Source organism: Oxyura jamaicensis, chromosome 23 (assembly GCF_011077185.1).
Source record: "Oxyura jamaicensis isolate SHBP4307 breed ruddy duck chromosome 23, BPBGC_Ojam_1.0, whole genome shotgun sequence".
Taxonomy (NCBI): Eukaryota; Metazoa; Chordata; class Aves; order Anseriformes; family Anatidae; genus Oxyura; species Oxyura jamaicensis.
Genome location: NC_048915.1, coordinates 6,359,744 through 6,384,012, shown reverse-complemented (window position 1 = coordinate 6,384,012; position 24,269 = coordinate 6,359,744). Strand labels below are relative to the sequence as shown.

The 24,269-nt window shown below is 64.4% G+C and overlaps 3 protein-coding genes across 3 annotated transcripts in view; 2 read left to right on the top strand and 1 right to left on the bottom strand.

The window, feature by feature from the left end:
• The window catches only part of HMGCL (3-hydroxy-3-methylglutaryl-CoA lyase), a 350,359-nt gene that overhangs the window by 114,420 nt on the left and 211,670 nt on the right, over positions 1-24,269 (top strand). The window lies entirely within an intron of this gene.
• On the bottom strand, positions 5,316-13,980 carry MFSD2A (major facilitator superfamily domain containing 2A). The gene is made up of 14 exons (XM_035345800.1): positions 13,842-13,980; positions 13,590-13,712; positions 13,059-13,183; positions 9,765-9,888; positions 9,564-9,642; positions 8,929-9,101; positions 8,745-8,835; positions 8,051-8,172; positions 7,825-7,908; positions 7,000-7,083; positions 6,634-6,746; positions 6,323-6,466; positions 5,968-6,144; positions 5,316-5,707 (listed from the first exon to the last, which is right to left on the bottom strand). The coding sequence occupies exons 1-14, from the start codon at positions 13,929-13,931 to the stop codon at positions 5,650-5,652; spliced, it is 1,587 nt and encodes a 528-aa protein (XP_035201691.1). The 5' UTR covers positions 13,932-13,980; the 3' UTR covers positions 5,316-5,649.
• MYCL (MYCL proto-oncogene, bHLH transcription factor) lies at positions 19,136-21,927 on the top strand. The gene is made up of 2 exons (XM_035345807.1): positions 19,136-19,764; positions 21,199-21,927. Exons 1-2 carry the CDS (start codon positions 19,260-19,262, stop codon positions 21,756-21,758), a joined length of 1,065 nt encoding a protein of 354 aa, XP_035201698.1. The 5' UTR covers positions 19,136-19,259; the 3' UTR covers positions 21,759-21,927.

Below are 24,269 nucleotides of genomic sequence, written 5' to 3'. Positions count from 1 at the left end.
ACCCTCCGAGCACACTAATGCCCAGGGAATGCAGGGAGGGAACAGCAATTCACCAACTGCATTCTATCTTATCGCTGCTCGTCGAAACATTTCACAACACGCAACACGATGAGGGCCTGAGCACAGCCTCCTGCAGCAGCCTGCTAAAGCTCTGTCTGAAGCAGAAAAGGCTCTTCCCAGCACACCCCAAAAGGCAGGCAGGGCTTATCCGCCTGCCCTCATGAGCTGAGGGCAGCTCTCCCTCACAAGTTGGGCCTGCGGCTCTCACTGCTGCTTGGCTTTCGCTCCCAAGCCCTCTCAGCCCTGCCCCACAGCCCATGTTTTCGCCTGGCTTCCCGAGGACATGAGACAGACTGACGTTAGACATGAGCAGCACCGATGGCACCAGACAAATGCAGCCGTTCTCAGCCCTGCCTGCCCAAGCCAGCAGCGAGGCTCTGGGAGGAAGGTGGCGGTTTCCTGCCCTGCTCTGCGCAGCAGTGAGCCGCAGAGACGCTCCGCGCGGAACCGGGCAGCAGTGGCTGGGCGGCTTCCAGATGCTGCAAGTTCAGAGGGGCTGGAACTCGTGGGCGGTCACCCATGTAATCAGCAGTAATGAATGCCTCTTTTTTTACTCCACACAGTGTAGAAAACCTGACCACAGGATTGCCAGCACTCTGCTGCAGCCGGGGATGCATCCAGAACAGGGCTCACGTCCACACATGGGAGCGCAGCCAAGAGGGGCTCTGCCCCCCCCCGCTCACTAAAGGAAGTGTTTTGTCCCCAAAGAGCCGCCCTCTGGGGAAGCTCTCGCGTGCCCCCGGAGCGCAGCAGGACACAGGGCGTTCCCCAGGGGCATCGGGAAGGACAGCGGGCCTGTGGGACACACAAAGCTGCTGTTCTGCTCCACTGATCCCCTCCACGTTCCCCGCCGGGCTCTAATCTGATCAGCCCCGGTGCTGGTCTCAAGCTGCACTCTGGGTGGGGATTATGAACCAGAATGCCCAGCCAGGGAGCAGCTCCCCAGAGCAGCTTCCAGGCGAGCAGTGAGACAGGCTGCTGTGAGAACAACCCCGGTTCTGGCCGTGCTGCTGGGATCAATGCCCTTTAAAAGAGGAAGCGTTCCTCCAGACCCAGGCTCCTTCCCCCGCCCCTACACGCATCCTTCCTGGGCCTCCCGGGGGTTTCCCTGGCACAAGCCCTGAGCCCACAGCTGGGTAAACCTACAGGAGTTTCGGTTTGTTTAACGGGCAGCACCAGGGCAAGGTGCCAGGTAAGTCATTTGGTAAATCAGCAACAGAGCCAGGGCTGTGTGCAGGTAACGTGAGGTCCTGCAGCAGGCAGCTAAACCCAACCCTCCTCACCCATCCAACCTGACTCACCCTTCCTGTGCTCTTTGCTCTGCTCATGCAGCTTGTTCTATCTACAAACCCAGCCTGGACGAAATAAGATGTTCTGTAGGTGTACAGGCGAGAACCTAGCTAATGTCACCAGCCAGAGTCTGCAACCTAGAGACTAACACTAAGCAAGTAAAAAAATCACAAAATCGACCTGTTTGGGCAGTAGCTAAATACCGTTTTGTCCACCGAATGTAATTTGTCAGCAAGAACCTCACTTCACGGGTCTCGCTAATGTGCATGCAGCAGGATCTCATTTGCATCCTCTGAAGAGGAAGCTGCGGCACACAGCTCGTGTCAGAGGCGTCTGAGTTCCGTGTTCTGAGGGGGAGAGCAGAGGAGGAGGCTCTAAGAAGGCCGGAGAGCCATGCAGCAGGGCCACAGCCCCCTGGCAGCAGCGTGGCATTTGGATGAAGCCCTCCCCTCGGGACGCTATGCAGGATTTAAATCTGGGTCTTGTTTAAATCCAATTGAGCTTTGATTACCAGCGGAGCAGAAGCTAACAGCCAGCACTCGTCACTCCAGCAGCTCCGCCATTCTCCCAGCACACTGACCGATCTGCCAGCTGACCTTCACTGCCCCCGGGGTGGGCAGCGTGCTGCAGACACGCCGTGCAGCAGCCGGGCTCCCACAGCGGGATGGGGTGGGGGGGGCTCCTGCTGGGGGCTCGGAAAAGGCCAGCCCCAGAGCAGAGGAGCAGTGAGCCCCCGGGCTCGTTAAATGCTCCCTCTGCCCAATGCGACCCCGGCGAGGGTCGGGGGGGGTGGCAGCATGCTACCAGCCCGGTGAAGCTCGCACCAGCCACTTCCCGTGCCCGCGGGCGGCACAACGAGGCTGGGCGGCTAGGGCAGGGCCCGTGGGCTGCTGCTGCCGCCCGCAACGACCCGGTCCCGTCCCGGGGGGCGCCCCCCAGCAGCTCTGCGGCGATTCCGTCCCGCAGCGCCCCCACTGCCGCCGCCGGGCTCCCCGCGGAGGGCGCTGCCGGAGGCGAGGCGGGGGCCAGCCGTCGACCCCAGCCGGCCCTGGGATCAGGAGGGGCCGCGCCGAGCCCCGGCAGCCACAGCCCGAGGCCCCCCGGCCACGGCCCACAGACACCAACCCGGCTCCGCGTCCGGCGTTGCTCGCAGCGCCCCGGCCCTGCCCGCTCGCCCCCACCGCGCTCAGGGCGCTACCGGCCGCCCGCCCCCAGCGGCCCGGCGGCACCCAGGGCCCGCCCATGCGCGGGGAGCCCCTGCTGCTTCCCCGGGCCGCGGCGGACGAGCCCCGGGGCGGCCGCGCCCCGCCCCTGGGGGCTGCCCCGAATGCTGCGCGCGACCCCCCAGGCCGGGCCCTGCCGCGACCGGGCCCTCCCCGCTCACCTCCCGCCGCCGCCGCCGCTGCCGCTCCACCGCCGCCGCCCAGCACCCCCCGCGCCCGCCGCTTCCTGCCCCCGCCCCGCGCGCCGGATGTGCGCACGGCCCGGCGCGGTGCGAGGGGAGGGGCGGGGCCTCGGCGCGCTGCGCCTTGTGATTGGCGGACGGAGAGAGGGGCGGGGGCGGACGGAACAGGGGCGGGGATTCGGTTGGGGGCGGGGCCTCGATTTTCGGGAGGCGGGGACACGGTTCGGGGGGCGGGGCCTCGGGGCGGCGGTCGCGGCAGGGCCCGGACCGGCCCGCGGGGGGAGCTCGCGGCTGACTCCTGCCGCCGGCCCCGCTCACGGCCGGCCCCGAGCCCTGTCCCGGCCCCGGCGGGCACTGCCCGAGGCCCCCCACACGCCCAGTGCGAGCGGCCGGGGTGACCGCGGCCGGGGGACACGGGCACGGTGACCCCGGGAGGCCGCACCGGCAGCGCCCGCGCCCGGGGAATAGCCCCGCACCGCCCGCACCCCCGCACCCTGTGTGCTCCGTATCCCCGCAAAGGCCTTGCCGTAGCCTCCGTGTTCCCGGTTCTGTGCCCTCAGCCCGGATGGTGCCCACCCACCTGTCAGCCGCCCCCTCCCGATCCCGGTGCCCCACGCCCACCCGGGCAGTGCGGAGCCGCTAAGCCCCCAGAGAGCCCCGGGGGGTCCCAGCACTGGGTGCCAGCACCTGGCAGCTTCCCCGGGGCTCAAGGGGGGCCTTGCAGCTGGCCCCGAGGCCCCGGGAGAGGTACGGGGCGCATGGACAACCCCTGACAGACCCCCCCGGTGCAGCAGGGAGCAGCTCTGGCCCGTGCTCACCCCCCAGTTTCTCTGCACCCACTGCATGGAGCTGCTGACCCCCAGCCACCTCTATCCTCCTCCTTTGATTTCCCAGGGCCGCCCTGTGCCAGCCCTGAGGCACTGCTCACCTGGCTGGCACCGGGCACAGCCACGACTCAGCTCCAGCTCTGTGGGGAGCGTGTGTCCCTCAGCACCACAAGGAGCCTGGGTGAAGCCACAGCACCACTCCCGATGCGGGCAGCATCTGCCCACATGGCACTGCCTGGGCGCGCTGCCCATTCCCGAGGATTTCTTCATGCCTGGAGTGAAAGCCTTCAGGAATCACGACTGCAAAGATGTGGGCTTTGCCTCGGGGCTAGAGATCTATCTGCCCAGGGCTCAACGCTATCAACTCCCATGGTCATTTTTTCCTCCCCATATGTTTTCTTAAAAGCCCCAAATAGAAGAGGTGTGCTCAGCTAGGAATGTCTGGGCCCAGTTTCAAGCTCAGTGTGCTTTTAGTTCTTTCAGCTGGCTGCAAAAATATTAAAAAAAAAAAAAAAATCATGAACAGAAATTCCTTGTGAATCCCACAGAGCCAGAAAATAGGACGCAAAGAATGGCATGTCCATGCTTTCTGTAGAAACACTTTGAAAAAGAAAAGCAGCGGCGATTTTTCAAACCCCGGGGGACAGTGGCACCACGTACCCCCAGGCAGCAGCCGTGCCAAGGAGAAGCTCAGCTCCCTCCTCACACACCCGGCTGGAGCCAGCACACTCACAAGACCCTGGAGCTCTGTGCAGGGCTGGGGCGCTGCTGCCCCCCTCCTGCAGCCGGGGAGCTCCCCAGGGCTCCTGGCCCCTGCTGCTGGGGCCCCAGTGCTGGCTGCGAGCTCCATCCCAGGGAGCTGGGAGCACCCAGGGCACGACTGATGCTGCCTCCCCCAGCTCTGCAAGATCCAACCCCTCCAGATTTTTTGGTGTCAGCAGGACCCATTTCAGCACTCCCAGCTCTGGCTCAGTTGCCATTGCTGTCTTTTACAACCCCAGCTCCATTCCAGTACCTAGAAGTGGAAGGAAACACAAGCCACAAGCCCCAGGGCCCTGCAGAGGGACCTGGGCACTGACCCCACTCATTCCCTGTTGGTGACACACGCTTAAAGGCAACAGCACCCAGCGCCCAGCATGGGACTGTGAGGACAGGGCAGAGTCGCCCTTGCCCAGCCCTGCTGTGCCCTTCCCTGCCCCTGCTGCTGGAGGAGCGCAGAGCCCTGCTGAGGGGAGGGTAGGGCTGGGATTTCTACTTGGGAGAGGGGAAATGTGAGAGCAAGGTATAAATACCCACAAAGATCAGTGCCTGGGCAGGAAGCGTTGGGTGTCACCTACAGGCCCTGCTCCCCACTCCCCAGCTACTTCCAGCCCCAGGTTCCCAATCCTGCAGCCAGCACTTCCATGTCCTTCCTCCCTCCGCCCCCCTTCTCTCTCGAAAGGGGGAGAATAATAGGGCCTTTGTTGGGCCACTGCAGCCAGGCACCACACAAGGAGCCACAGGGGGGTAAGGGGCTGCCGGGTAAAGCCACCGGCCCCAGTCACGGCCCCAGTCACGGTGTCTGTGGGCCTTGGGCTCGGGTGGCTGGCCCCCGCCCTGCACAGGGACCCAGGTTGGGCTGACAGCCCTGGGAAAGCAGCCAAACAATTCCCTGCAGCAGGCCTGCGGCCTCCCCCCCCTTTTATGTAAATCATTATTAACAGCCCCTCGAGTTCAGTTTCTGCACAGATATATACAAATAAGAAACATTTTAATATTTACATCATTAAGTTAATTAAGCTCCATAAAAAAAAAAAGAACAGTTTTCTAAATTAGTGTCATATGTACAGACAGCAGAGGTGAGCCCACGTCCTCGGCGCGGTCACATTGATAGTGTAATGTACACCAACCATCCCCCGGCCGCAGGCCTGCTCCGTGCCCCACGGGACCAGCACCGTCCCGTGGAGGCAGGGGAGCCCCCCGGGGTCACTGTGTAATGTACACTACCAGCGCTCTGCGGGTCCGGGCCCAGACGGGTGCAGAGCTGGCGGGGGTGCGGGTGCCCCGTGCGGCTCCAGCCCAGCCCCGTCACACGATGCTGGCCAGCTCTGTGTTGTCCGACTCGGAGCTGCTGTTGCTCTCCTCCCTGGGGAGAAAGTGTGGGGAAGGGGGCATGAAGCAAGGCCTGCCGCTGCCTCACGGTCACAGTCCCGTGCAGTCCTTTAGCAAGCAGGGCGGGTGCCCTGCTGATCCAAGCCCTTCACGCCACCTATTTGGAGGCCAGGATTGGAAGAGGCAGCCCTCCTCACCCTGCCGCCCACGGTTCCCGGAGGATTCCCAACCGGTCTGGGCCTGATCCTGCCCCTGCACGCCCCGTGCAGGCCGGGTCCCAAAGCTGCCGCTCACCTCAGGTCCTGCAGGGCTTTCTTGTTTTCCCTCCGCTTCTCCTCGTCGATGGGGTACAGCTTGAAGAGGAGCAGGCCCAGCAGGATCAGACCCACGGGCACAGCTGACACCAGCATCTTCAGGGTGAAGTTCACCTCGTTGGGCTGGGAGCAGCCCCGGGTCTGGTACCCTGCGAAGCTGTGCACAAAGGGGCCTTCAGGCAGAAGGCAGGGTTTGCAGGAGGCAGCCTGCTCCCTGCAGGGAGCTCCATGGGATTTAAACACCCCTGAAACACACACACCCCTCCCTCGGGGAGCGGGGACCCCTGGGTGGGGGCGCGAGACTGGCCTCCCTGCCCTTTGGCACAAGAACTCACTCTAGGCTGAGCGTGGAGATGCCCAGGGAGACCCCCGAGGTGAACTTGGTGAAGAAGACATAGAAGGAGAAGAAGATGGCTTCGTGGCCGCGGGAGTCGGGGTGCTGCAGCTTGAAGTCGTCTATGACATCTGGGAGCATGGACCTGCGCAGAGCGCGGGGTGGTGAGCACAGTGCACCTCCTGTCCCCACTGGGAGCACTTCCCTCCAAGATTCCCCCTCTGGGCCTGAAACCATCCCCAAATCCCCCCAAGGATTGGGGAGCACCCTGCCCCGCTCCTGTCACAGAGTGGCACCAGGATCCGCACTCACCAGGGCAGGAGGAAGGTGGCTGCCACGCTGATCCCAGCTGCCACGGCAACAATGTAGGTGACGACAAGGTTACTGTCCAGGACAACCACCACAATGAGGAAGGGGATGGCAGACTGCAGGAGGGACAGAACCCAGGTTGGCCTCCACAGCACGGCCGGGGAGCAGCAGTGCTGTCATCCCCCTGGAGCCCCCAGCCACCTCCACTGGCCTCAGCCCCATCCGTGACAGTGAGAGGCAGGACAAGGGGCATGCAGTGGGACGGGGTGGCCGCAGCCTCTGCCCAGCTCTGATCCCCCCCCCCAGAGGGACACAGCACTGCTCGCCCGCAGGGAGAGGCCACAGCCATGCTGGAGGGTGCCCACTCACTGAGATGCCCACGTAGACAGCAGTCTTCTTCCCGAAGCGGGTGAGGAACCACTGCCAGAAGGGGATGGTCAAGGTGGCCGAGAGCTACAGGAAGAGAGGCCATGGGGTCAGCTGCTGGCCTGGCTACCCTCAGGGGCACAGCTCCTGGGCCCACCCTCACCCAGCAACTCGGGTTTCCAGGTGTTGGCATGCGGCTGTGCTGCCTGCTCCGTGCTCACCCCATCCCTCGCCACCTGCTCTGTGCTCAACCCCATCCCTTGCCTGCCCCACTCAGGCATAGGAGAGCCAGGGATTTGCACGGGCGCAAGGCCACCACCGGCCCACAGGGACAGGCAAGGGCTCGGCTGATTCCGGGCATGGGAAGGGGCCTGATCTGGCCACCGCTGCGCGCATGGCGTGGCCAGGAGCCAGGTCCTGCAGGGCTCTGGCACCTCGCACCTCTCCACACCATGGGGCTGGGAGGGTGGAAAGGGCTCCTGAGGAGCTGCTGTGCCCGTCCTGGCAGCCAGCACTGAGCTCTTATTCTCAGGGGGGGAAGGGAGATAAGTGGCCAGATTCGGACAAAAGGCCCCCACGGTTCCTGTTCTCCCCATCTCTGGCTGCCTTTATGTGGGAACAAAGGCAGTGCTGTTCCTGCCAGCCAGACCGGCCTTCGCAGGACACTTGGCAGCTCCTTCTCCCTCCCCTGCTCCCAGGGGACCTTTGGTTGCTGTCCACGAAGCCCCCAGCCTCCCTCTCCATGCCAGCCCCCAGGGAGATGCAGGATGCCACAGCACGCATCCCGACACCGCTCCAGCCAGAGGGCTCAGGAGGGACCATACGCACCATGATGGCCAAGAGAATGTTCTGGAACTCGTTGCGGAAGCCCAGGGTGTAGGTGCAGAAGAGGGCAAAGTTGCCCTCCAGCAGCTGCAAAGGAGGCGCACAGTGGTCAGGGGGAGCCTCCAGCAGCCCCGAGCAGAGCCCAGTGGCCGTTCTCCCCCCGCATCACCGCTTGCCAGCCCCCGTCCCACTGGGCTCCCACTGGCCCCTGCAGCCCTGCAGCGCTCACCATGAAGGCCAGCGAGGTGAAGAGGAAGCCGGTGATGAGCTTGATGTAGGCACCATGGTTCATCACCAACTTCAGCCCATGGAAGAAGGAGACGGGCTCGTCTGACTGCAGCTCGGAGGACTCTGGGGAACAGAGCAAACCCATTGTTAGACCCATGGGCACGGCACCCTGGGGTGCAGCACCCCAAGCCTGCTGCAGAGCACCCCACGTGGCCTGAGTTCCCTGCAACATGGGAGAGGACCCCCCGCCCTCACCCAGGGTCCCTCGGCCCCAGGGGAGCATGGGCAGCCCAGCTGATTTGCCCAGGACAATCAGCACCGGGCGCAGAGCGGAGGCATTGCAGGACAATGTTCTGGACTTTGGACACCACCTCACTCAGCGATGCCCCAGTTGGCACCAGCGACCTTGGCCAGCTGAAGCTGTGCAAGATAACATTTATCTGCCAGCAGAGAGCTAAGTACTTGGGGCCGCGCTGGAACACACTGGGGATGCTCTGTGCTCCTGCTCGCAGTGCCGCCACTCTGCAGAGCCTTCCCAGGTCCCCTGCCCAGACCTCAGCACTGCCTATCCCCCCCCCCCCTCCCGGGGCTGAGGGACCCTGGATGAGAGGCTCCAGGCTTTGCTTCTCCTGCTGGGTTAGTGCAGCAGCCCTCCTCCAGGAGCCCCGTGCACCTCTGCACCCCTCCAGCCTCACCTCTCTTCTCCCGCACGCCCACTGACAGGATGACGGCGCAGAGGATGTAGAGCCCCCCGATGACCCCCGCAGCGACCATGTAGGCGTTCCTCTGCACAAGAAGGGGAGCGGTGAGGGAGGGCTTGTCCTGGCAGCTGGTGCTGCCCGGGAGCACGGCACGGCCCAGCGAGTCCCCTGGGCTCACCATGTCAGTCAGCGACCCGGTGTAGTGCGTCATGTTCACGTCCCCCATGGAGGCCGAGGTGTTGCTCTCACTGATGAAGAGGGGGCTCTGGATGCAGGGGGTAACCACCTTGCCCACTATCTGGCCCTGGATGGCGGTGCCTAGCACGGTGCCCAGCACTTCCACCGTCATGCCTGTGGAGAGGCAGTGGGACTGAGCGCAGGGCTCTGAGCCCCCCCGGCTGCCTCTTGCCAGCAGGGCTGAGCCAGCGCAGCACTCCTGCAGCTCCATCTGAACCCGACGGAGGGGCCCTGTGTGTGCAGGGAGGGAGAGCAGCTGCTGGGAAACCAAGGCAGGGAAGTGAAGCGTGCCAGGGCCTGGCCACAGCTCCCCCTCTGCTACAGGGCAGAGCAGCAGGAAAGTCTCAGGGGCTCGGGGCTGCCGTCCCCTGCTCTGGGCACTTGGCTGTGAGCGGGACCCCCACCGCTGTGGGAGGAGCTGGGACAGGGGAGCAGGGAGGACTGGACCAGCCCTGGATGATGGTGGTCCCCCAGAGACCTCAGGGTGGTCTCAGGTGTGCCCTGCCAGTTCCTGGACGAGGACAGCTCCCAGCAGCTGCCCCCCAGACACGGTGAGGAAGGGAAGGAAATGCTTACGGTACGCGGTGGCCGAATCCCGCTCACTCTGCTCCCTGCTGATGAACATGGTCAGCGCTGAGTAGGGCACGTGGAAGCACTGCAGCGGCACAGGGAGAACTGGCTTAGGGAAGGACTGGGGGGCACCATACAGCTCAGTGAGGTGCAGGGGGTGTCTGCTGCGTGCCCCATCTGCTCCAGCAGACTCAGAGCCCGACTCACCGTCACGAGGGTCTGGAAGAGGCAGTAGAAGACGAGGTACCACATCACCTGGCCCCTGGAGATGTCCGGCACGAACCAGATGAGGAAGTAGGAGATGACAGCAAACGGTGTGGAAAAGATGATCCTTGGGGAGGACACAGCGTCAGCCCCACGAGCTTGCAGCCAACCCACTGGCCCAGCTCCCTGTGCTGCTGCTCTGACAGTGGGGTTCAGGCACCTGATTTTGGGGGTCCCTGAGCTGTCCCAGGCAGCCCCCCCACCCTAACCCATGGTAGGAGGGAGGTGCCAAGCGAGTGATGCAGTCCAGCTGCAGGCAGCATCCCTGGTCTCAGGGGCTGGGAGGGGAAAGGGCTGACTCAGACTTCCAGAGAAGAGCTATTTCTGCCAGGGCAGCCATCCCTGCCTTAGTTGGAGGGGATCAACGTGCTCCTGCCCTCGGCTTTCAGCCTGGCCCCGGCCCTCCCCGCAGGCAGCACTGCTGCATGCTCAGCGGGACAGAATCGTCTCCCTGCTGCTGGCAGGGCTGGGGAGCAGCCAGACACCGTGCAGCTGCCAGCCCCTCACCAGCTCAGCTCTGAGCCCTCATCCCTGTGTCACCCCATTCCCCTGGCAGGGATGGGGCAAGCCCAGCCAGCAGCAGCAGGCTGCCTCCCCTCCTTCCTCCAGCCCTGCGTGCACAGGGTCATGGGGCGCAAAGTGCAACAGGGGCTCGGAGGGGATTGCTCAAGCACCGGGCTCTTGGCAGCCCTGGCGGGGCAGCCAGCCGGGGTGGCAGCAAGAAGCCGCCTGGAGCATCCCGAAGCTCTCGGCCCTCTGCAGCCCACACAGGAAAGGCTCAGGGAAAGCAGACGGATTCCCTGGCAGTGGGGTGGGAGGAATTCCTCCTCCTGAGGAACTGAAGCCAAGCCTTGAGGCTGCGTCCAGATTGGTTTAGGAGGCTGGTTTTGCTCATGGATTTGCAAGCACTCTGTGCCCCACAAACTGCTGAATGGAGGCTGTGTCCAAGAATTAAGCCAGCAGAACCAGATGCAGGACAGGGCTGCGCAAGGTCAGGGCTCTCCCTTGGCTGCTCTGCAGCATGGGTACAGGGAGATCTTTCCACCCTGCTGATGCACAGGACGCAAAGTTTAAATTTAAAGCTGCAGAGGGGGGCGGAAACCGAATCTCCACGGATGGCGAGAAGGCAGACGCACTGCACAGGACCCAACAGGACCCAACACATGCACATTTTTTCACACGCACGTCACCCCGGGGGGGGGGGGAGGACAGGGGTGAAGCAGTCCCGGCCACTCCTCTCCTGTTCTCCTGTGCTCACTGCCACGCAGCCGTGGAGCTGGGGAAGCTCTGAATGAGTCACCGCAGCCTCGCACGCGGGAACCACGTCACGCCTGCCACAGTGCCAGCGCGCGCACGAGTGTGCAATCCCCCACAGGACCACCTGGCGCGCCCCCAGTGCCAGGATGAGGGTGCTCAGCCCCGGCGGGTGCGAGGGCGAGTGACTGCGAGTTACCCCTGGCCAGGCACGGCGGTTAAGCGGCTCGGAGGAGGCAGCCCCGGCGCGTTCGCCCGCTCATTGGCCGCGGCACGATGGCGTGTTCCTTTGTGCCGCTCGCACGCCCCTTCCTGGCGCTTAACCGTTTGCAAACGAGGAGAAGGGGGGGGTCAGAGCTGACCGGGAACTCTGAGGTCACCTCCACGTCAGGGGAAAGTTTGGTCACCAGGAAACCCAGGGGGGTCGGGGAGCAGGAAAAGGCTCCGGGAGTGGGACAGGGGAGGGCACAGCCAGCAGATGAGCTGCCGGAAGGAAACGTGATGTAAAAGAGCTTCTGAAGAAAGCTGGAGGGCTGGGAGGCGATCAAGGCTTGCTCTCCATCTTGAGCAGCCTCGTGCCTTGAGCCAGAGCCACCAGCACCCGGCTGGAGCTCAGCCTCACCGGGCAGGCGCTTCACAGCCCAGTAGGACGTCGGGCAGCAAACCCGCACCGGGTCACACCCAGGGTTTGGGACGGGCAGCAGCCTTGGAGGCCACCACACAGCCATGTCCCGCAGCTCCTGGCCTCACACACAGGGAAACTGAGGCAGGGCTGCAGCCGGGGCGGCACCCTCCCCACACAGCTGGGAGACCCCAGACTTGGGGGAGCTCAGCCCCATCCAGGTCAGCCTCAGCTGCTCGCCCCAAGCCATGACCACCACCTGCACGCTCCTCGCCCTTGCACTGCCAAGGGGCCCGGCACCTGGCGAAGGAAGGCTCTGGCTAATTTTAACGAGGCAAGAGCCGTTTGGAGGAATGCGGCAGCTCTGTCCCCACCCCCTCCTTGAGATTAGGGAGCATAGAGCCGCAGCCGAGTGCGGCTATCCTGCACGCCCTGCCAGCGCACCCAGCCTCGCGCTAATCTCCGGCCCCAGACCCCGCCACCCGTGCGGCTGGAGGGAAGCTATTTCGGGCCATGCATGCAGCCTGCCTCGAACAACAGCCGGCACCGCTGCCCGGAGCTATTCCTGGGAGCCCTGGAAACAGAGGGTATAATCTGCGGGGGAAACGGCTCTAATTGCACCCCCTGTGCCCAGCCCCTTCGCTGCACTCTATCTCAGCAATCCTGCCGGCATTATTTCGGCGTGGGACAGGCCAGGTCCGCACTCGGGCATGAGTGCCCTGCAGCACTTTTCCTGCTCCCAGGGATCGCAACACTCCCTGTCCCACAGGGGGCAGGTGTTCAGGGACATTCTGCCTCGTCCCATGCACAGTCCCTTCGGGACTTTGTGAACACCCCCAGCCGCTTCGACCCCCCTTAACCCCGTTTGCCCTGCACCCCACTCCCAGTGGCGATGGGAGAACCCACGTGCAGACACCGGGGCTGGACCGCTTCTGTTCCTGCTGGAGTCACGTCCTCGTGACCATCAGCTGGTGCCCCACCACCCCATGTCGGCACACACACCCCTGTCCCTCCTCCCCACGGCCACAATGCCACCTGCTCTGCTGGCAACATGTCCCTGCTACTGGGCAGGGGTTGGTGGCTGCCACGTGAGCCAAGCCCAGCGCCCAAGTGTGGCACCGGGGCAGCTCTAGGGGGCTGAAGCAGATCCAGGTGTAGCGGAGCAGAGGAAAGCCCAGTACAGCTCATGCGGGGCCGGGGGGAGTAACAGCGCACAGCAACCCCCTGCTGCTGGCAGCACCTTGGGCTCTGTGGGGCACTTGGCACCCCAGTGGGGTGAGGGGGCTGCGGGCACGGGCTGCCCCGTGGTGTGGACCTCGTGGTGTTGGACAGGGGCAGCGGGTGCTGCAGGCAGCTCTTACCAGGGCATGAGGCGGCCGAAGCGGGTCCATGGGGTTTTGCTGATGAAGAAGCCCACCAAGGGGTCCGTGATGGCGTCCCAGGCTCGCCCCACAAACAGGATGATGGAGGCATAGAAGGGATCCAGCTGCAGGGACAAGTTCCTGTGTGAGGGCAGAGCCCCCGGGCTGCCCCTGCTGAGCTCCAAGACCCCCATGGCTGCCCGCCCTCAGGGCTCAGTGGCCGTTTGGGAGTGGGGTCAGGTCCCAGGGCCTCCATCCCTCTCCCAGCGGGGCCAGGGGCACCAGCATGGGCCCTCCCCGTTCCCACAGCCCCACGGCTGGTCCCGGTGGCCGGCACCGGGGGCTCCCGGGGTCGCTCCTGGGGGCTCCCCCGCCGCTCCCGCAGCGCCCCGGGGGCCGTGTCCCGGTCCCGGCCCGGGGAAACTGAGGCACGGGGCGGCCGAGGGCTGCCGGGACCGGGACCAGGACCGGGACCGGGACAGCTCGCCCCCAGCCCGCAGCAGCCCCCGCCCCCCCGCCACCCCCCCGTACCTGCGCCACATCCAGGAGGTAGATCTGCAGGAAGAAGCCGAGCGCGCAGCCCGTGGTCTGGTAGGGGGCCCCGCCGACGGCGTAGCACAGCTTGCTGCACACCGACAGCCGCTCCCGGCCCTCCTGCAACGCGGCGGGGCGTCAGCGGGGAAGGGAAGGGAACGGCTCGGGAGGGAGGGGAGGGGAAGGGGGCCGCCACCCCCGGTCGGAGCGGGGCGGCCCCGGGAAGGGGGCCGGGGGGAAGGAGCTCACCCTGCGGCGGGGCTGACAGCGGGCAGGCGGCAGGAGCCCCGCGACGGCCACCGCGACCCCGGCCCGCTCCGCGCCGCCGCCCCCGGCCATGCCGAGCGCGATGAATGGGGCCCGGCCCCGCGGCCCGGCCGGCTTGTACCGGGACCGCCCCGCCCCGCCCGCGCCACCGCCCCCGGGCCTGCCTCCTGCTTGCTGCCTCCTCCTCCTGCCTCCTCCCGCTGCTGCCTCCTCGTCCTGCTGCCTCCTGCTGCCTCCTCCAGCCCCCGGCCCCCTCCTGCTCCCCCCCCCCCGGCTCAGCCCGTGTCCCCCCCTCTGTCTCCTTCCCCTGCAGGGGTTGCACGACGCGGCCCTCAGAAGCCCTTTCCAGCTCGAATTGCTCAAAATTCGGCGTTTTGTAAGGAAACCAGGGAAAAACGAAAGGGGAAATGCCCTTATCAGGGCGCTTTGGAAGCACCAGGACGAAGCCCCCGTGCAGATGTGTGCACTCACTTAAATGCCCAGTGCCCTTCCCCCAAACCAGCGAGTGTGATCCTGGACCCCAATTTTTCTATGAAGCCCAAAGTTAATTCTCTTAAAATTCCAGTTCCTGGAATCGCCTGGCTGTGAGGAACTTGGCTTTGTGGATTGTTCAAAACACTTTTAGATATCTAGGGCTCCAAAAGCAGTCCTGGTGATGGAAGACACAGAGGTACCAGCAGCAGGCACCAGAAGGGGCCCCACGGCTGTTGGGGGGCTGGGGCTGGGGCTGCTCCTGCACCACGGCACCCGCAGGCCAGTGGGACAGCAGCTTTGGGCTGCCCAATGTAGGGGAAGGCAGAGGCTTGGACTTGGCCTTTAGTGGCCCCTTCCAACAAAACTAAAGCTCTGGCGCCATGTCACCTCTGTGGCAGCTGCCAGCCCTGCTCTGCTCAGGCCATCCGGGTCCAAAGATCATGCCAAGCCACACCATGGGATGGGGCCACACAGCAGAGCCAGCGTGACACCTGGCGTGGCACCCAGTGTGGCAGGCACCCTGTGCTGCACCCAGTGCAACACCCAGCACGGCACCCAGCATAACACCCAGCATGACACCCGGTGTGGCACCCAGCACGGCACCCAGCATAACACCCAGCATGACACCCGGTGTGGCACCCAGCACGGCACCCAGCATAACACCCAGCATGACACCCAGCATGACACCCAGCACGGCACCCAGCACGGCACCCAGTGCGACACCCAGCACGGCACCCAGCATAACACCCAGCATGACACCCAGCATGGCACCCAGTGCAACACCCAGTGCAACACCCAGTGTGGCACCTGACACCATCGCCTGATCAATGTCTGGGGCTGGGCTCGGAGCTGCTGCTGTGGGCAGCTGGGTGCTGTGTGGGGTAGGGAGCCCTGGACACGTGCCTGCACCCCTGGGCAGCGCCACTGCAGCTGCTGGGGGCATCAAGGTGGGTGTCCCTGCCCCAAAGCCCAGGGTCGGGTACCCTGAGATGCTCCACTCCCCGGCCATGTGTAAGCAGGGATCTACTGTGGGTGGATGAACAGCCAGGATCCGCAGCACCCTGCTCCCTGCCTCAGTTTCCCTCACCACAGTACCTTTTGGGGAAGCACAGGGCACTCATGGGGTGCCTGGAGGGACCAAGCACTCCAAACGCTTTCAGCATTCCTGTCCTTGAGCAAAGTGCTGGAGTTGCCTCCTGGGCAGCCGCAGGCTTTGGGAGAACAATGAGCGGCACTTTTGTGCCAGATTGCCAGGTAGGCGCAGCCCTGCCTCACGTCTGAAGCAGGAGAGGCAGAAAGACCAGGATTTCTTGGGATTAGGAGGATTTTCTCCTGCACAATATCTGGGAGGGGGAATGCTGAGCCTTTCTCCCAGGCAGATGCTCAGGAAGATACAACAAAAAAAGGTCAGCCCTGAGGAATGTGACTGCAGCAGGGACAGGGATGGGGATGGGGATGGGATGGGGACAGGGACAGGGACTGCTCTGCCAGGTGATGGCTCTGCTGCCACGCCTGCTACCCTGCCTGCGTGTGTCACGGGTCTGGCACAGCTCAGAGCCAGGCTGAGCAAGTGTGAGTGCACCCGAAACCAGACAAGGATGGGATGGGATGGGGGACAGGGAGGGTGGCTGGGGACTGATGGCAGCAAGCGTGGAGCCACTCGGGGGGCACAGGCTGCTGTTGGCAGCGGCACCGCTCCCCTGCTCGGGCACAGCCCAGCCAAGCTGCAGGACACCCCTCCAAGCTCAGGGCACCTCTCGGTGTGGGGCAGGGTGTGCCGCAGGCACAATATGTCCGGGCGGGGGGGGGGGGGGGAGTGAAGAGGTACAGGGCCGGAGCTGAGGATGTGTTTCCCTCCGTGCTCGCTGGACCTTGCTGCCTGAAGGATTCAGAGCACGTTGCTGTGCTCCCAGGCCCAGCTCCCTGGGGCTCTGAGCACTGGCCCCATGAAGCTGGGCCGTGTTTCACGGGCTGTGTTTTGTGGTGCTCCTGCACCCTGTGGGGCCTCAGGCAGGTGTTTCGCAAGGGCCCGTCCAGCCCCCACAGCCACAGGGACAAAGGGGATGCGTTGCACGGCAGCATGCAGCTCTCATTCTGTGCTGCCCAAACCTCTCCTGCAGGACCCAGGGAGCGTGTCGCAACTCTGGGAGGACAGAAGGGGGCTGGGGGGTGCACAACGGCAGGGGGGATCACAGCCTTGCTGTCCCTGGGGACCTGGGAGCCCCATGGGGATGGCAGGGTGGCTCAAAGGGTGCTTCAGAATGGGGCTGCCCGGAGGCAGAGCTCAGGGTGCCCATTGGGGTGCCCCACAGGGAAATGCTTGTGGCAAAAGCTTCAAAGTCCAGCCCTGCTGTCAGTGGGGATCCAAAGGGCACTGAAGACCTGGGAACTGCCTCATGTCACACACTGGAGCCATGCCAGCTGCTGGCTGGGCTACAGCAGCTCCTGCAGAGCCATGCTAACTCCTGCGACCAGGGCAGCACAGCGAGAAGTCTGCACAGCCTGTGGCAGCTCCCAGCCCTGCTGGGTGCCCCGGGACACCCGCCTGCCCGCCCACCCCTGTTTGCACAGCTGGCACAGGGCTGGCACCATGAGAGGCTCTCGGGTCGTGTTTACCAAGTACCTGGTGAGGCTGGGCCCAAAGGGCTTTGTTGCCCCTCCAGCCCCTCTCCAGCAGTGCTTCCGCACCCTCAAAGCATCCGGAGCTCCTTGAAGCTGGAGCGAGCTCCTGCCGCGCCCTGGAAAAACATGGAGAGGTCCTGAGGCCACTGGGGAGGGGGAAGGAGACAGGAGGGGGAAGGAGACATGGCCATGAGCTGTAGGATGGAGGAGCCTTGCTGGTGCCTCTGGGCAGTGCTGGCTGTGTCCCCAGCCCCGATCTCCCATCCCCAGCTCGCCCCAGTGGCACGGGGGCAGAAGGAGCCTCCACAGCCCCCAGCAGCTCAGCGCCTGCTGAAGTAGATTTATTTAGGAGAGAAAGAGGGGGCTTCACCTGCGCTCTCTGGGGAGAGCGAGGGGCTGGGGGCAGCACAGGAGCAGGAGGAGCCTGGCTGACAGCACTGGCCCTGGCTCCCCAGGGCTGTGCGGGTCCTGCGGGTGGGATCGGGATGCTCAGGGCTGCTCTGCATGGGTGGGAGGGCATGGCGGGTGCTGGCCATCATGGGGACCCCATAGCACAGGATGTGGGGTCTTTCCCTCTGCCAGCCCCCTCCTGCCAGGTTCAGCACCCCCCTGCTGGGTTCTGGGCGCTGGAGGCTGGAGCCGAGCCCCGAGCCCGGCAGGTGGCGCCCGGCGCCCGCCGCTGGCGGCTGCTGAGGGGACGGGAGGGACGGGACGGGGACGGGGTGGGATGGGGAGGGATGGGGAGGTCCGTGTGGGGTTGGCCTGGGCTGTACTGGCTGATGCCGACCTGTGCTGGACCATTCTGGTCTATTCTGGGCAGCGCTGGGCTGTGCCGGTCCGTTCCGGGCTGCGCTGGGCTGTGCAGGACAACGCGGAGCCGCACTTGGGCTGGCCTCACTGGTCCGTGCTGGTCCTGGACGAGGATGATGGCTCTGTGTGGGGCCACGGATGCAGCCAGGGATGCGGCCGCAGCCCCCCTGCTCTTAGCGCTGCTGGCCGGGTCCAGTCCTGCGGCCCTGACACCCCTGGGTGCAGAGCACCCAAAGGGAGGGTGCTGAGCAGGGTACTGCCAGCCGTCCCCTGCCTGGACTGTGGGGTTGGGTCCAGCGGGGCTGGAACGCTGTGGGGACATGGGGCAGTGGGGTAGTGCATGCTGCTGGGGGGGAGCTGCTCATCCCGGGCTGTGCAATGACACCCGCGTGACGATGCTGGAGTCATTTCATGGTGCTCGTTGCCCTTTCTGGAAGGACTTTGGTGGTGGAGAGGCACAAAGTAGGGGAACTATGTGGGGAAGTCCCTGCTGCACCCCATGCAGACCCTGACTCCCAGCCTGCTGGGGGCAGTTCTGTGCCCCCCTGCTGCCGGCGGGGACGTCCCCAGGAGGCAGATGGTGTCGGTGCCCAGCCAAGCCTCTGTGCCCGCACCACATCCCTCAGGTGCAAGTGGAGAGCCAATCTCCGCGGCTCCCAGTGATGGTTTTCTGGCATTCCCGTGTCCCTCCCCTTTTTATTTTGGCCTCTTTCTGTGGGAGCTGGTGGTGAAGCTCCCAGCTCAGCCTGCATAGATACGAGGTGGGCAGGAAGGGGCACCCCGGGCTGTCCAGCAGTGGGCGAAGCCTCCCACGGCTTGTCCCCAGCTCCGGTTTGGTGGCAGGGCTGCACCCAGGTGCCCTCAGCCCCGGCGTTCCCTGCAGGGATCCCAGCCCCACAGCGCTTGCGATGGGGTCCCCAAACCCCTACCTCTCCCGAGGCCGGGAGGGGTGCTGCACTCAGCGGGACAGCCTCGGCCCCCCCAGCGCCCCGCAGCCCGCTCGGTGCTGCCCGGTGCAGCTCAGACCCCCGGGGGGGGGTTCACGGGGCGCAGGAGCCCCGCAGCTCGTGGTGTTGCTCTTGTTCTCCTCAGGCCAGCACCACTCCGTTCTCACGCCCCGCGCCGCGGTTTGGTTGGAAACGTGCTAATTTGCATCGAGGGCAAGAATCTGACACCCCAACGAGCTGCGCCCGGCCCCGCCGCACCGGGGGCTCCGCTGCGCTCCGCGCCCGGGGAAACTGAGGCACGGCCGGTGGGGTGGGAAGGGGGGCACGCCCCTTATGCAAATCTAGGAGCGGAGATTGGGCGCGGGGCGGGGCCGCCGGCCGCAGACAGGCTATAAGAGAAGGGGGGGAACAATGCCCCACCGTCCCGGCTCGGTGGCTGCTGCCGGCCCCTCCGCCGCCACCCGCAGCGCCGGGCGAGCTGGGTGTGGGGGGCCGCCCCCGGCCTGAGCGCGGCCGGGGGTGCCCCGTTCCGCCCCCTCATGCCGAGATGGAGCGGGACTCGTCCCCGCACTACTTCTACGACCACGACGCCGGGGAGGATTTCCACCGCTCCACGGCGCCCAGCGAGGACATCTGGAAGAAGTTCGAGCTCGTCCCCACGCCGCCCCGCTCGCCCCTGGGTGCCCCCAGCGACAAAGGCGGAGGCGGGAGCTCGGAGGAACGGCCGGGCGGCCCGGCCCGGTCCGGCCCGGCCGCCGAGGAGCCTGAGTACCTGCTCGGCCCCGCACCGATCTTCGGCAACCTGAGCGCTTTCATTCTACGGGACTGCATGTGGAGCGGCTTCTCGGCCCGGGAGCGCCTGGAGAAGGCCATGACGGAAAAACTGGCTCCGGGCCCGCAGAGGGTGGCCCCCCACAAGCCCTCCTTCGGCCAGGACTTGGGCTTCAGCAGCTCGGTGAGCGAGTGTGTGGATCCCGCCGCCGTCTTCCTCTGCCCGCTGGCCGAGAGCAAGGTCCCGGCATCATCGGGATCCGAGGGCCAGAGCGACTCCGGTAAGGAGCGGGGCGCAGCGCTCCGCCGGCACCCACGCGTGGCCTCCCGCGGGGCAGCACCTTCGGGGGGCTCCGGGCGAGCCCCGGGCACGGCTCCGCCGACGAGGGGCCTTCTGGCGGATCCCCTGCCCGGGGGCTCCCGCTCGGCGGCTCCGTGCCTCCCGCAGGCGGTTCCTCCCGGCCGCTGATCGCCGTCCCGGCTCACCGGGCGGGTAGGCAAGGGGCGAGTTCGCGGGTCGCCCGGGGAAGTTTTACCCGGCCCTGCAGGGGGCTCTGCTGCTGGTGGGGGCCCCCGCAGCCCCTCTCCGGGCGAAAAGGCGAGCAGACCCGGGCGGATGCGAGGCGGGCGGGACACCCCCGACGGCTGCAGCACCCCCGGAGCTGTGCGGGCCCCCCAACGCCGATCTTCCTACGCATCCCCGCGACCAGGGGGGCCGCGCACCGCTCCTGCTCCGCCCCCCACCCCGTTAGTCGTCGGGAAGCGCGGCCCCGCCGTGCCGTGACCCCGTTAAGAAATCTGCCGGCGGCGGCGCCCCGCGCGGGGCGGGCGCTAATGGCATTACAGGCTCCGCGGGTCGGCACTAAGAGGCTTAGCCCGGCCCAGCGGGGGCAGGAGCCGGGGGCGCGGGGGTCCCGGGGCCGGGGGTCCCGGCCCGGCCTCGCCACGTGGGCGCCGAACAAAAAGCAACAGCATGCGAACAATGCCCGCCGACGGGCGGGCGCGGGGGCCAATGGGTGGCCAGCGGGGTGGGGCTGGCACCGCCGGGCAGCCAATGGGAGCCTCTCAGGGGCGGGGCCCCGCGGCCCGACTTTTATTAATGGGCGGCGGGGCCGCGCACGTGGCGGGGCCGCGCGGGGAGAGCTGGGGGGCTGGTAGGGTGGGTGGGGGGTCTTCGGGTCTCGCCGATGCCCCCCAAGGGCCCCCTTGGCCTCCTCGGGGGGTTGGCCCTGGCTGTGAGTGGGCTCACGGCTTGGGAGGGCACCGGGGGGGGGGGGTCGCTGGAGCCGGGGGAACAAAGGGTGGCTCTGCCCTGCGGCCCCGTCCGCAACCCCGACGGGATGGGAGGGCCTCGGAGTGGGCTGCTCCGCGGAGTTAGAGCCCGGCCACCAGCATCTCGCTGTCCCCTCCCGCGGGTGGGTGTGGGAACTTCTCACCTGTTGCGTCTTTCTGCACCTTGCTCCTGGTGCAGAAGTAAGGCCCCAGCCGGGGTTCAGGGGTCTGGGTGCGTGGATGTGCAGGGAAATCTGCCGGTGTGGTGGCAGTGCAAGAGCGTTTTAAGTTGTGCAATCCCTGCTGGAGGTCGTGGGGTGGTCTTGCAGAGCATCACCAAATGTTGGTGGGACAACAGTGGGGTGGGTGTCCGGGGCTGTAGGGAGCCCACGAGGGGCTCCCAACTCACAGGGACTTCTCTTTGCCGTGTCCCTTCTGAGCAGAAGGTGAGGAGATCGATGTGGTGACGGTGGAGAAGAGGCAGTCGCTCAGCCTGAGGCAGCCGGTCACCATCACGCTGCGTGCCGACCCCTTGGACCCCTGCATGAAACGCTTCCACATCTCCATCCACCAGCAGCAACACAACTATGCCGCCCGCTCGCCGCCAGATGCCTGTCCCCAGCCGGAGCTGCCCCGGCAGGATGAGGAGGAGCCGCTCAGCACCACGGAGCCAGCCCCTGCAGGCATGCTGTCAGAGCCTGGCTTGCCAAAAGCTGGTACCAGCCCTGGCTCTGACAGTGAGGACGTGGCCAAGAGGAAAAACCACAACTACCTGGAGCGCAAGCGGCGCAATGACCTGCGCTCGCGCTTCCTGGCACTGCGGGACCAGGTGCCCGGGCTGGCCAGCTGCCCCAAGACACCCAAAGTGGTGATCCTGAGCAAGTCCTCTGAGTACTTGCAGTCGCTCATCAGTGCCGAGAGGAGGATGGCAGCTGAGAAGCGGCAGCTGCGGCTGCAGCAGAGCCAGCTGCTCAGACAGATTGCTCACCTCAAGGGGCATTAGCACGAGTCTGTCCCTAACCTGGCCCTCACACCAACCCCGTGTCCCTCTCAATTTGCACACTTTTGATTTTTGGTTAGCTATCGATCGAACTCTCGCTCCTGGGGGGCAGGAGCGTGTGGTGGCTGCTGCACGTGGGGCGGCTGCGGTGCTGCTGGCAGAGGTGGGGCACCCCCTGCCTGCGTGGTGCTGGGGGATGTGTCCCAGTGAAGCTTTCTCAAGTGACTTCTCTGATTTGGGGGCTCTACTCTTTCACCTCGCTGGCAGCCCCTGGCTATTGGCCACTGACAGCCCTGCTGGGAGATGCCCTGGGCACCCACCCTGCCTAAATGTCCCAAAACACCACAATCCACTTTGGTGGGTCCCATTGTGTTCAGATGGATCCCAGCGGGATGTGTGACCCACTCTGAGCAGCGTCCCAGTGATGATGCCCTTGCTCGTGGCAGCCCTGTAGCTCGGCTGGACCGTACCTCACTTTCCTACCACTTTGTGCAGTAGCTTGTCTTGGATTGTGTGTTCTAGAACCTGCTGCTGTAACTGCAAGTCTTATACTGGAGGCTGTGTTTTTATACTGTATTTTTGTACCACTTTTTGAGAAGTATTGGTAAAGAGTTTGCTTTTTATATATATTTAAAAAAAAAAAAAATTTTGGAGGTGTAGGGGGCCCCTGCTGTTGGGGAAGGCTCTGTCCTGCTGCACTTTAGGGAGATCAGGAAGGGGCTGATTCCTGCTGGACCCTTGAGCCCAGTTCTGGCAGAGGCTGGTTCCCACCTTGCAGCTCTCCAACCCACCCTCTTGCAATAACAGGGGTTTTTCTTCATTCCCCCCATCCTTGTGAGCACCCCCGGCCAGCAGCTGCTTAAAATTCCCGGTGGCACTTTGGGCTCTGCCTGATGGGGGGGGGGCACCCTGGGGTGCTGGCAGGGATGGCCCCGCCGGGTCCCGCTGACCTGCTGAGAACCGTTAGAGTTAACACTGTGGTCGGATTTAGCACTTTCTTCATTACCTCACACTTCATAAATAAATAAGTTGCAAAGACAGCCTGGGTTGGCTTTTTCCGTGCAGGTGGCTGTGGGTTTCCATGTGTGCTGTGATGCTGGGGGAGGGTGCTGTGCTGTGGTTGTCCCGCTGCTCACGGACACAAACCAACAAAGGGGTTTGCATCAGGGCTTGGCAGCCCCACTGAGATGTCTCCTGTCTTTCTCCTGGTCATTGAAACAAGAGTGGCGGTGGTGGTGGTGGTGGTAGAGGGGCCAGGGTGATGAAACACCTGAGTTCTTTTTCCTCCTTTTAAGTGGATGTAGCCTATGCTGGGCTCGGGGCCTTGGTGTAACCGTACACCCCTCTAATGGGCTCAGGGCCAGCTTGGTGCTCCCTGCTGGGGCTGCGGTAACCCTATAATGAGCCAGGAGGGGAAGGCGACCCACTCACTCCCAGGGGCCTGGGAGAACTTTGTACACCCGAATCTGCCAAGTGGATGAAATTATATATGTGTGTGTGTCTGTGCTCCCCCCTTCCCTGAACTCAGTGCTTTGGGGTTTTATTCACACTGGTGGCAAAAGTCTTGCTCTAAGTGCAGGGGGGACCCGGGATCCTGTCACCGCTGAGACATCGGGAGAGCTGCTGCAGGAGCTGCGGTCACCCGGGTGAGCAAGCCTTAAAACGCAGCAGTTCTGCACAACAGCTTGTAAATGCCTGCTCCCTTCGCTTCCTGCAGTATTTCACGCTCTCTGCGTGTTGTATCGTGCCATGTCAAAGCGTGTTAGAGTTGTATTGAAAGGTGCTCATGGGAGCTGCATCTGAAACACCAAGCAGGGTGACCTAAATCTGACACCTCGCCTGTGAGCAGGAAACAAAGCCCAGATGTACCAGTCCCTTCAGTTCTGTGATGTTTACGCTGAAACTCGCAGACTGGTGCCTTTTTTCAGCTCAAGGTGACCCACCCAGTAAGGTTTTCAGAAAGGTTTATTTTTTCTTTTCATGCTGAGGGCATGTAGGATGTTTACAACATCATTTTTCTTTTCGAAGTGATGCGCAGATCTCGTGGCCTGAGCTGAGACTATCAGCAACGGAAAGCTGGCCTCAGACTGGATGGAGAAGTGGTTTCGGTTTTACGCAAACCTTTGAGTTCTCCTGCTTAAAGCTCCTGTACATGCCTATATTTCCCTGAAACTCCCTTGGTTACTAAAGCAGAGGTCTCTTAGCACACTGTCACGGTATGAACCATGAAAGCAGACAAAGTGCTATCAGGTGCACAAATGAACACACAGCCTTTTCGTCCTCCCTTGCCTGCAGTCGGCAGGTGTCGGCTGTGGCCATCACAGCTCCCACTGCCCGGCCTGGGGCCTTTATTGCTGTACACACACACCACCCTGCTCACGTTCAGACCCCACAAGATCTCCGCGGGACGTGCCCATGCTGGCAAATTTTTGGGGCGGCATCTTGAGGTGCCGCTACCGCAGTGCCTGCAAGGGGGCTGGCAGTTGTGCCCCCCATCCTGCGGCAGAGGATGCT

What these genes read in the sequence shown, in the direction of transcription:
- MFSD2A (XM_035345800.1), bottom strand. Translation starts at nt 13,931, where the DNA reads ATGGCCGGGGGCGGCGGCGCGGAGCGGGCCGGGGTCGCGGTGGCCGTC. An exon ending in GCTGTCAGCCCCGCCGCAGG is followed by an intron (nt 13,713 to 13,841) that starts GTGAGCTCCTTC and finishes GCCGCGTTGCAG; the next exon opens with GAGGGCCGGGAGCGGCTGTC. An exon ending in ATCTCCACGCTCAGCCTAGA is followed by an intron (nt 6,145 to 6,322) that starts GTGAGTTCTTGT and finishes CTTTGTGCACAG; the next exon opens with CTTCGCAGGGTACCAGACCC.
- MYCL (XM_035345807.1), top strand. Translation starts at nt 19,260, where the DNA reads ATGGAGCGGGACTCGTCCCCGCACTACTTCTACGACCACGACGCCGGG. An exon ending in CGAGGGCCAGAGCGACTCCG is followed by an intron (nt 19,765 to 21,198) that starts GTAAGGAGCGGG and finishes CCTTCTGAGCAG; the next exon opens with AAGGTGAGGAGATCGATGTG.